Below are 10,912 nucleotides of genomic sequence, written 5' to 3'. Positions count from 1 at the left end.
TATTAACTAACAGAAAATAATGAAATAAATTAAAAATCATAATTTAAATATCTTGATAATCTCCCCAGAAAGATTGAAAAAGGGTCACAATGCATCAAATCATTTTTTTTTTTATTCCTAGAAAATCATTTTGCCCATTTTTAGTTGGTTTTCTAAAAAAAGTCATGTTTTTGTATAGTGATGAATCACAAAGAGTCTCAAACGGCTGCACGGATTATTGCAAACTACAGACTTATGACACCATCCCCCGATCTAAAACCCACATGAGGGCAAGGAAAAACTCAAAAACCTCAACATGAGGAAAACAGCATAAAATATCGCTTAACTTGAAAACAGATTAAACATGTAATACAATCTCAAATCCCAGCAAAAGTATCAACCAGAGTGAATAAATTTGTTTACCTCGTGACCCACAGTGACCACAAATAATAAAAAAAATGCTCATGTTAACTGTACAGTACTTTATTAACAGTCCTTTCAGTGTACCAAAGTGCTTATACCTATACTTTATATTGTCATTTTAGCAACATGATAATTTAAGTAAAAAAAATCAACAATATGAAACTGGTACTGGCAATTCATATTTAAACATTTTCTACGGACGGTGTGCCTCAATTTTTTTCATGAAAATAAGTGTGCTTTGTGTCAAAAAAGGTTGAAAAACACTGCGTTAAGGGACTGATTCTGCCACTGATAGACAATGCTCTCTGCTTTGGAACCATCAATATCATTAGAATGAATCCAAATTTGGCTCCTGTGTAGAGTACTTTCTTTAAGGGTCTTAAACTCTTAAGGACCTCTGGAGCTAGGGTTTGGATAATACTGGACCAAATCAGGTTTTCCACAAAAGGAAAGCTCTGATTAAAAACGTTCAACTGTTTTCAAATATATTTAAAAAACGTTAAGAATTAATGTGAAAAAGTATAAACGAATCCGTAATTAACAAGGGCTTTACTTACATTCGAGGTAAAATGAGTATTATTTGACCACTTGATGTTGCTGTATTGTGTAGTGCAACAAAAATCGAGTGCAAAGAAAAATACAAACTATTGAGACTCGAAGTGACAAATGCACATTTCAATTTTCTTGCCAGCCTTTTTGAGTTTTTTTGTTACCCGTAGCAGCAATTAGCTGACAATTAGCTTATCATATGTAAAATGAATGCAAATTTCTTGCTACGAGTATTTTTTTTGTAAAAATGCACGATTATATCGGAGTTCATGTATTTCGGATTTAAATGAATGTAAATGGTCTGCATTCATATTGCGCTTTTCAAGTCAATGAAGACCTCCCAAAGCGCTTTAAAATCTGCTTTACATTTTTCCATACTAACTAACCGATAGCAGTGTCAGCCATGCAAGGCAACTACCTGCTATCGGGGGCATCAGGGATTCAGTGTCTTCCCCAAGAACACTTCAACATATAACTCGGAGGAGCCAGGATTCAAACCTGTGACCTCTTGATCCCAAGACAAATGCTTTACCTCCTGAGCCAATGCCACCCCGATACAGATATATATATATATATATATATATATATATATATATATATATATATATATATATATATATATATATAATGTTTAATGAATGATATATACCACATGCAAGCGTTAAATAGAGAATGGCTACACCGACTACGATCGCTTAGTTGTTTTAATTAGCTTGCTTTATTGTTTTAATAAACTTATTATACAGAATACGATCGCTTTTGTCGGAAGCGCAGCAGAATAGCGAGGAGGGGAGGATTTTGCAGGGGGAGTCAGATTTAGGCACTACACTGGCAGGGTTCGGTTCAGCATCACCATTCGGCACGGGGCGACCGCCTCCCGCGTCGTGATAACCGGAATATGTGCGAGGGTGTAAATGTCATCGGATAGGAGTCTTTCATTTTATTGGTCCATCTAAATGCCGTGACCTTTTCTCAAAAACTGCCGTGAACATTGACAAATTTCACATCACACAGAGTGACTCAGTTAAAAATCTAGGTGTCATATTTGACCCCGATCTGTCCTTTCAAACACATGTGAAGAAAATTACTAGAACCGCTTTCTTCCATCTTCGCAACATTGCTAAAATTCGTCCCATACTGTCTCAGTAGGATGCGGAGATCATAATTCACGCGTTTGTTACCTCCCGTCTCAATTACTGTAATGCACTACTCTCCGGTCTCCCGAAGTCCAGAATCAAGAGCCTTAAGCTGGTACAAAATGCTGCAGCGAGGCTTTCAACTAGGACAAAAAAGTCCGATTACATCACGCCGACTTGCATTGGGTCCCTGTTAGCCTAAGATGTGATTTCAAGGTTCTCTTAGTATTATACAAAATCATACATGGACTTGCTCCCTCATATCTTTCAGATCTGACTTCCCCCTATGTTCCGGTCCGAAGCCTTCGTTCTGAGAGCGCCGGTCTTCTGGTGATCCCAAGAGCGTTCTCCATCCGGGCACCGGTGCTGTGGAATGCTCTTCCCCCTGAGATCCGATCTGCAACCTCAGTGGAAATGTTTAAATCTAAGCTTAAAACACACTTCTACTCTATAGCATATGATTAACCTATACTTTTCGTGGACAATATCTCTGTATTATTTGTGATTGCAACATCCTTTGCTGTCTGGTAATCCTGAAAGGGGGATGCCACATGTGCGGTCCCTTCTCAAGGTTTCTTCATTTTCCTCATGTTGAGTTTTTCCTTGCTCTCATGTTGGCTCCAGATCAGGGGATGATGTAATAATAGTCCGAAAAATAGTCTGTGTAATAACCTGTGCAGCCCTTTGAGACTCTTTTGTGATTAAGGGCTATACACATTTAAAAAAAAAAGACTTTAATTTGAATGGGAAAATCTAAGATTATTTTTGGATAATAAACGATAACTTAAATCTCTGTTCGGTTTATCACGGAAATACACTATTTCGTCGCAAAAAAGATCAGATGACCAAGTGTAATACCTCTCTCGGCGACTTAAAGTCGGGGTGGCAGCAAAGAGCAGAGAAAAGCTAACCCTCCCCGGTGACGTCATCGCGATGTAAAGGGTCCGCAGCGTGGCCTGCGCTTTCTTTTCCTCCCTGGTTCGGTTTGGGGCGACAGGCCTTTCTTTCTATCTCAGGAAGATTCAACACCGAAGCGGCAAAAATGATTATCTACAAGTGCGCCGTTTCCAGTGAGTACTTTTCCCGTTTTGTCTGTGTCCCTGCATTTTCTTTTCGTGACCACGGAAGGTAATTTTAAAGTGTTAAAAATAGTTTGTTGGCCGACGCCCGGCTAACGCGTGCCGTCGCGTTCCCTATGCTAATGCTAACAAGATGACGACGACGACGAGTCCGTGTTGTACTCCGAATGATTTCATGGCGCTTAATGGCCGAAGTGTTACACCGTGTACGGTGACGACAAGCCGCGTGGCCGCCCGTTTTGGTGTTCACGGCGCTCGCTTTGGAGTCTTACGGGCCCTTTTAAAGTTAACGTTAGCATCAAAGAGACCTCAATGGTGGACGTGGTATGACAAGCCCATAACATTAGAACAGTGTTTCTCACCCTCTTTGTTGAACCAAGACACATTTCTTCATAAAAATCTCTATACGCACTGTTCGTCGAACAAGTTAGAAAATGATATAATGAAATTGTGAATATGTTTAATTGCTGTTAAAAGTGACGAGATAAAATGTTCCAACCTCACATTGTTTATTTGCTGTTAAAAGTGTCATTAAAATTTTTCAAACTAAAAAAAAAAGTGTACTGAAAATGATTTCATAGCTTTTGTTACATATGTATTTTTCACGCTCAAACTGTTACCGAAATTGACAGTATAAACTTTATACATGGTCATCGTGGCTCGTGGGGTAACGCAACTTCTCAAAAAAATACAAAACTATTCGTGAAACACTTTCAGGCAATTTAACGACACTCAAAGTACTTAATAGAAATAGTATACGAGAAGAAAATAAAACAACGGTTAGAATAACCCGAATGATCAAAGTAGTTACCATAATAGAAAACCATTACTACAAGGCACAGACTATACATGGAAAGGGACCTGACTGGGACAGCAGCACATGGCCACAGATGATATATTTTGTTAAATCGTTTTGCTGCAATCTATTATGAACTGACCGATAATGGATAATGAATAACGAAGATAGATCAATAACCCTTAAAAACCCCAAAACCCCCAATCTTAAGATCGTGTAGTATCTGTTCTTATATTTATGTAACGGGGAGATGGAATAGGAGCTTGCTTCGTCCACTCCACGCATCGGCCCTATTGCAGTACCTCCAGGAACGGTGCATTCGCACTGATCGCTTATTGGCCTTTTGGCTAGGATCTTGGCTTAGCCTCTTGGCTTGGATCAAGTGTCTCGGCCTGTTGGCTGAGAGGTGAATCACGATTTGACCGATGATGGATAATGAACAATGAAAAAAAAATATCTAAGATTTGACTATGTTTTTTATGTTTTTCAAGTTTCTATCTTTGAAAATAAGCAAAACATCCGATTGTAGATCAAAACTGTTTCAACTTCTTTTCTTTTGAAATAACTTGACGTCGTTGACTGAAATCGATAAAAGAAATAGTTGGCAAGTTCATGGTCGATTATTGTTGCCAGTCACGTCTGTCCAACAGAGGCATATCTGCATAAATAATCTCAGCTGACAGTCACAAGTGTGCCGAAATCTCTGACTTAAGCAGTAACATAAGGATATGGCGGCGTCAACATCAAGTTTGCATGCCTAAACTTCCAAAGTTGAAGTATTTTAGCCTTGATTTGCCAAATAAAGACTATTTGCGATGCTTGCACAGCAGACCTTGCACACTGAAGGGAGTTGGACAGTTGACTTACAATACGGTTTTGATGAGATGCATTGTACATTTTATACATTTTGTCACAAGGGAGCTTGAGATGTTATTTTATGCCTGACAATGCTATTTGAAATTAATTGCATGCAGGCTAAAAAACAACACTAAAAAGGATAGGACTGCAACTTGCGATTAATTTCATAATCGATGAATCGGTCGATTTATTTTTTTAGTAATCGGCGAATCAGATTCCCAATTTCCCTCCTATTTATTCATATATTGAAGTTTTGGACAGATAGACAATTAAACTGAAGTCCCGGAAGTGAATGATTTTAGAAAAGAATATTAATCAATTGTTAATCGCAATCATCGAGAATCGTGACAAAAATCAGCACCTTAGTATCGAGATGTATTCAAATTGTGACCAAAGCATATCGTCCCAACCCTAGTTAACATTTGTATGTTTATTAAGAAAAAACAATTTCCTTTGGCACAATAGACGAGATCTGACGGCTCACTGCACCTTAAAGCCCAATTGGGCGCAAAAATGTAGTATTGTATTGCGGACACACACATTTTTAAAACACAAAATTCTGAACTGAATAAGGAGGGAGAAAATCAAAAGGGAAACGGATAGGGAGTTCGTTTCCTATTGCGTATCTGCATCTTCATTATGCTGTGACACAAACCAGTTGTAAACCATCTTACATGATGCCCCCCAGTAGCAGACAGGCATTTTAGGGACAAGTCCTCTCACGAATGTTGCAAAGTTTGCATTTTGTAGATATTTGGCCACATAAAATAATTTGGGCTATCCCTAGGTTCTACTGTGTATCGTACTTAGTCATATTATCAATATTGTTGTCCATACTAGCTGTTCTAATTTAAAATGTGTCTTGCCTGTCTACCACAGACGATGAGATGTTCTCAGACGTCTACCCAGTCAAAGAGACGGCAATCTTCTATGAAGTGGAAGGAAAGGTAATCCAATAAATGTGCATGGGACAAGGAAGTGATGTCACGTAACTGGCACCTCATCACTTGGGTGTTAGTCATCGACTGAAAAAAAAAAACAGTCATGGCTAGTCCGGTTTCAAGCTGAATGAATGATACATTTATTTAGTGTTATAAGCGCAGTAATCTGAGGTTTGCTTGTACTAAATGGGAGACATTTTACCACAGTAATACTGATTTTCTTCAAAACTGACAGAAAACTATTCACATGCCAATAGCTGTAATTGAATTTCATAAATATTTGCCCATGTATAATGCCTTAAAGGTATTCACTTAGGGATGGCGTGTACTATTTAGTGCTTCCTAGTGGTATGAATAACATTGATTTAATTAGGTCAAGTCATGTTTATTTGTACAGTCCTTATAAAACATTGATTTGAGTACCTTCATGGTTGGTTGGATCCCTTAACAAGTAGGCTTGTAGGGGCACCATTTCCTGTGGTGTGTCTTGGGCAAGTGCAGCTTGGTGGCGTCCATCCCTCTCCAGGCAAACAACATATTCTTCCGCCCAGTCTTAAACCGTGGACTTGCCGCTCCTACCAATGTTCAATCTGAACCCGCTTATCCTCAATAGGTTCACGGGGAGGTTGGTGCCCATCCCAGCTATCTTCAGGTAGTGGGCAGAGGACAACCCTGAACTGACTAGCATATGCTCACTAATACACTAATACCTAGAGACAATTTCGAGTCACCAATTAACCTACCATGCATGTTTTTAGAACGTGTGAGGAAACACAGGCACGGGGAGTGTGCTGAAAGTGTTTGAGTTTGGCCATGAAAAGGGTGTATTGACCCTGAAATTGATAACAACAGTGACACACGTGGTGAAAATACGAATGAAAAGCCAGACACGCACCACAAAGAAAGGAGAAGATCCAATTTCTTGTATCAGAAATGAGTGGGATGCAATCGCTGGTTCGCTACAATCGCTTTCTGTTGCGTTTTTATGGGTTTAGTCAATTTTGTATGTGATTGTTCCTCCAATGACGCCAAACGCTTCATTTATGACTTTCTCGTGTCGTGGAAGATTTTGCACTGTGGAGAAAAATATTGCGCTACCAACTCTTGAACCATCTGGAAAGCGAGCTCCAACAAAGAATGACGCCCCCTGATTGTCCCCCTTGTATTTTAGCATATAACCACCTCCAGCGGCGACATCGACGGCGCTCTCATCGGCGCCAACGCGTCGGCCGAGGAACCCACCGAAGGCACGGAGTCGTCGTCCGTTTCTGGCGTCAATATCGTCATTTTCCACAAGCTGCAGGAGACGTCCTTTAAAAATAAGAAGGATTACCAGGTCTACCTCAAAGACTATTTCAAGAAGTAAGTAGTTATGGCGTGGGCCTCTGTCCCATACCGGTATAAATTTGTCTCCTGCAGTTACTTAAACTCATTTTGACGGTCATCTTTGTCTTGAAAATTGGTTTCAAATCAGGTACAAGCAAAGTTCTTAAGTAAAAGCGCATCTGGCCCCCTTAACTTTATACCATGATCCAAGGGCACTTGAATTTGAGGGGATAACTGAAGCTTGGGCATTCTCCTATAGAGCTCAGTATTTCTTGGGTCTTGATTATCTTCAAGACTTTTGGGGAAACATTCCGTGGACTGAGAAGCCCGTTAAATATGGCATCAAGATGTCAAACCGTCAGACTAGGAGAACATGATGATAACAGTAAAGCATGGTGGTGGTCGTGTGATGTTTCAGGGCTTCTCTGCTGCCTCAAGGATAACTTGATGTGGTTGATCGAATAATTTCTGGTCTTTATCAGGGGATCTGAAGGTTGTCCAAACATCAGTTGGTGCCTACAATTTTAAGAACTCTTGGATCAATCGGCTGAAACACACAAGCAAGTTCACCTCTGAATGGCCTAAAAAACAAAATGAAAGTTCTGGGGTGCCCAAGTCTTGAGTCCTGATTTGAATCCAATTGAGATACCATGGTATGACCTTAAACAGGCAGTTCATGCTAAAAAAAAAAGCCTAAAAAATTGCAGATTTGAAATTTTGCAAAGAAAAGTGGGCCAAAATTCCTCCACAGGGTTGTTATAAACACATTACCAATTATAGTAACGTTTGAATGCTATTAACCATTTCATAGAGTCTGCATCAAAACTGCATTTTGCATTTCCTACCGCTTACCTAATCAAATATATCTGGGTGCTATGCAGGAGTTTTTTGATTTTTACAATTTGTTTTGTGGGTTCTTATCATAGTGTCTCAACAGTAAACATTTGATTTTGATTTTCCGCCGTACAGTCAAAATGGGGTCTGTTGGTGTCGAACCCTATAGTGACTGGACCAAAACCTTTCCTCTAGCAGTGTAAATATGGGTTTGCATGTTCAAAAGTAATCATATTTGGAAAGACTCAGATTCATACGATTCATCTCCAAACCATGTCTGGCTGGCGAGCCTTCGGGTACCCTGCCCTAACCGGTTCGATTCGATTGTTGGGTTTCCTCGAATCCTTTTTCGGGGGTTGGTGTTTTTCCTTACCAACTGCTTTTGCTTCTTTTTCCCAGGGTAACCGCTCACCTCAAAGAAAACAACCCTGACCGTCTGTCCACATTTGTCGCAGAAGCCCCCAATGAAGTCAAAAAAGTCTGTGAAGGTTTCGGCGATTTGCAGGTAAATCCGCACAGAAGCACTCTTAAATAGAGAGACCTAAAGATGAACAAATGTTTGATTTGGTTCTATTATGAAGAAGCAAAACATGGATCTTTTTTCCTTTATAAGGAAGTCTTGTTCCACGGCAGTTAATTTTTAAGTTTTATTTGAATAATTATAAAATGATAGTTTTACATAAGATCATTCTGCTGATTTTAAAAGAGACCCATTCTGTGATTTTTTTTTTTAAGCCCCTTCATAATAAACAGATTACAATAGGACTATGTAGGCCATAGTGCTGATGACTTTTGTCGCGGTGTCTTTGAAAAACGAATGCCATTTTTGTGGGTTTCAGTTTTATGTTGGCGAGTCCTTCAACCTGGACGGTATGGCTGCGATTCTGGACTACCGTGAGGACGGCTCAACGCCGTTCATGCGTTTCTTCAAAGACGGCCTCATTGCTGAAAAATGCGTAAGTGCGCGTCACCTGATAAAAGACCATGGGGTGTAGCAAGTGTAAAGTATTTCTCAACTATATAAATATTCGATTGTTATTGCAGTAACTCGGACGAATCTGATCGGAAACCGCCGCCGCTTCTTCCTGGACGCCCCAGGAGCAGAATGCATCATGTGCTCAATTTCATCACCGCTCACCGGACAATGGTTTTTAAATGGTTTCCCCGCCTGCCAAAAACAGTGTTTGAATTTTTGGGGTCAGTAAAATTGAAGGAGTGCATATTTTTTCCAAACTCTGCTCTCTTTCGTGTGCTGGGTTCATGCTTTCATTCGAAATGTCATCCATTCATTTGACAATAAATCTGAGACCTTATGATTGCCAACTTCTTTGTAATAGTATTGCAGCAAATCGGGGGTCAATAAATTATTTAAATTATCAATTGGCCAATCAAGCTAAATGTGTGAATTCAATTAAGTAAACTTGCCCTGCCTCGTAGGAGCACCACATTTGTTTTGATCACTTTCAGGGAAATGGTTAGAAAAGGTTGTAAATCAGGAATGTGGCCTGAACCTGTAAAAAAAACATGTTTTTGTTTTTCAGTATTTTGCTTTATCTTTCAGCCTTTTTTAGTAACTTAATCTACATGTGATATTCACGGATGATTGGGATTTCTTCTAAACATGACACATTCATAATGGGGGGTTCATCTTAACTGGTTTGTATTAAGAGTAGAATGACTGCAGTTATATACCTAGACCAACTCACCACACTAAGCTCAACATTACCTTCTAACAAAGCATTTCTCGTTCGCATTCATTTGAAAAATGGTAACCACCTTGAGTCTTGCTGCTGCTTTCGACATACTCTGAAATCTATGGCGGGTTAGACTATGTAATTTGACGGGCTTGTTCCGGCTCGTGGCCTGTTGTAAATATTTAGAAAGTGGGCTACACAACAATTCTGAAGTTTAGCATACTTTTCAAGACACACAGACTCTGATTTTAGGAATTTGGTGAGCTCATCTACAGAAGAAACCTGAATAGAACACACTAAAATAAGAAAAATCTGGGAACAATTATTTGGTTGGGATTTTGGCTGGCATCAGAATAGAAAAATATGATCGGCTTAATTCTACTGTAGAAAGTATTATGGACAACTGCGCGTTATGGTTATTACCTTAATTGAACTCATTGATACCTGTAACATTTGGGGGAATGCATTGGTCATGATTACAGGTATGGCAGGTTCATGGGGGTCTGATTGGTAGATTGCAGTCTAGAGTTCTGGGACCAAAAATCACTGTTTTCAGTGAGAAGTAGCTTTTACTGGGTCCTTTTAGCTGGGTGCTTTCTGCCTGCATAAGATGGCCTCCCAGGGCTAACTTACGGGCTAACTGGGAAGGAGTGTGCAGGTTCCATTTTTGCTCATTGGGTCAAGCAGACTCTGGTCGCAGTGTGTAGAGCAGTCAAGCTCTCACCTTTTTCACTGGTCTTCCAGGTAATTGCCAAGGCAACCCTCAGTGTCCTTTGTTTCAATGGTGGGAGAGTGGGTCAGAAAAATCCAACCCGCCACGCAGTTATTAAAGCCCAGCCCGAGCCTGACAAATCAACTTGAATTTCTAAGACCAACCCGGAAGAAAACCAGAGGCATTTCTATACTTGGACTATCTTCCAGGGTTTGTACGGATGCTTGAAATCACTGGCTTTCATTTTAATGTTGATAGGAACATCACCAATAAGCAGAAAATATACAACCCTACTCAGGATAAGGGGTGCAGATGATGGATAGATGTGCCAGCAGCAAGATAACTTAGTCATCAAAAGAAAAACATGCTGGATTTCTTTAAGTACTGGAAGAAGTCCTCTAAAAAGTGCTTGAATTTGGCCATGTAAAAGTCTATAAACCCTGAGAAGCAACATTAGAATAATTATGACTATTGGTCATATAGTCATTGTATTTTCAAACATTTTTAAAATGGTTAAATCGGGCTGTCATAGCACATATTCGGTGAAATATTAAAGGGACACTAACAATTAAACAGAGGATGTTA

At 39.7% G+C, this 10,912-nt stretch overlaps 1 protein-coding gene and 1 pseudogene across 1 annotated transcript; both read left to right on the top strand.

Moving 5' to 3' along the window:
• The first annotated feature begins 2,989 nt into the window (after positions 1-2,989).
• tpt1 (tumor protein, translationally-controlled 1) lies at positions 2,990-9,234 on the top strand. The gene is made up of 6 exons (XM_088353165.1): positions 2,990-3,157; positions 5,700-5,767; positions 6,933-7,123; positions 8,321-8,426; positions 8,761-8,877; positions 8,966-9,234. The coding sequence occupies exons 1-6, from the start codon at positions 3,130-3,132 to the stop codon at positions 8,966-8,968; spliced, it is 513 nt and encodes a 170-aa protein (XP_088209291.1). The 5' UTR covers positions 2,990-3,129; the 3' UTR covers positions 8,969-9,234.
• LOC148352602 (U2 spliceosomal RNA) lies at positions 4,160-4,286 on the top strand (annotated as a pseudogene).
• Positions 9,235-10,912: the final 1,678 nt, after the last annotated feature.

Source organism: Urocampus carinirostris, chromosome 14 (genome assembly GCF_059441175.1).
Source record: "Urocampus carinirostris isolate Australia breed hairy pipefish chromosome 14, RoL_Ucar_1.0, whole genome shotgun sequence".
Classification (NCBI taxonomy): Eukaryota; Metazoa; Chordata; class Actinopteri; order Syngnathiformes; family Syngnathidae; genus Urocampus; species Urocampus carinirostris.
The sequence above is the reverse complement of the archived record's forward strand: the minus strand, read 5'-3'. Positions and strand labels throughout refer to the sequence as shown.

Bases quoted from the DNA above. Each gene is read 5' to 3' on its own strand.
- tpt1 (XM_088353165.1), top strand. From the start codon at position 3,130: ATGATTATCTACAAGTGCGCCGTTTCCA. The intron at 5,768-6,932 runs GTAATCCAATAA...CTTGTATTTTAG, and splicing joins TCTATGAAGTGGAAGGAAAG to CATATAACCACCTCCAGCGG. The intron at 7,124-8,320 runs GTAAGTAGTTAT...TCTTTTTCCCAG, and splicing joins CTCAAAGACTATTTCAAGAA to GGTAACCGCTCACCTCAAAG.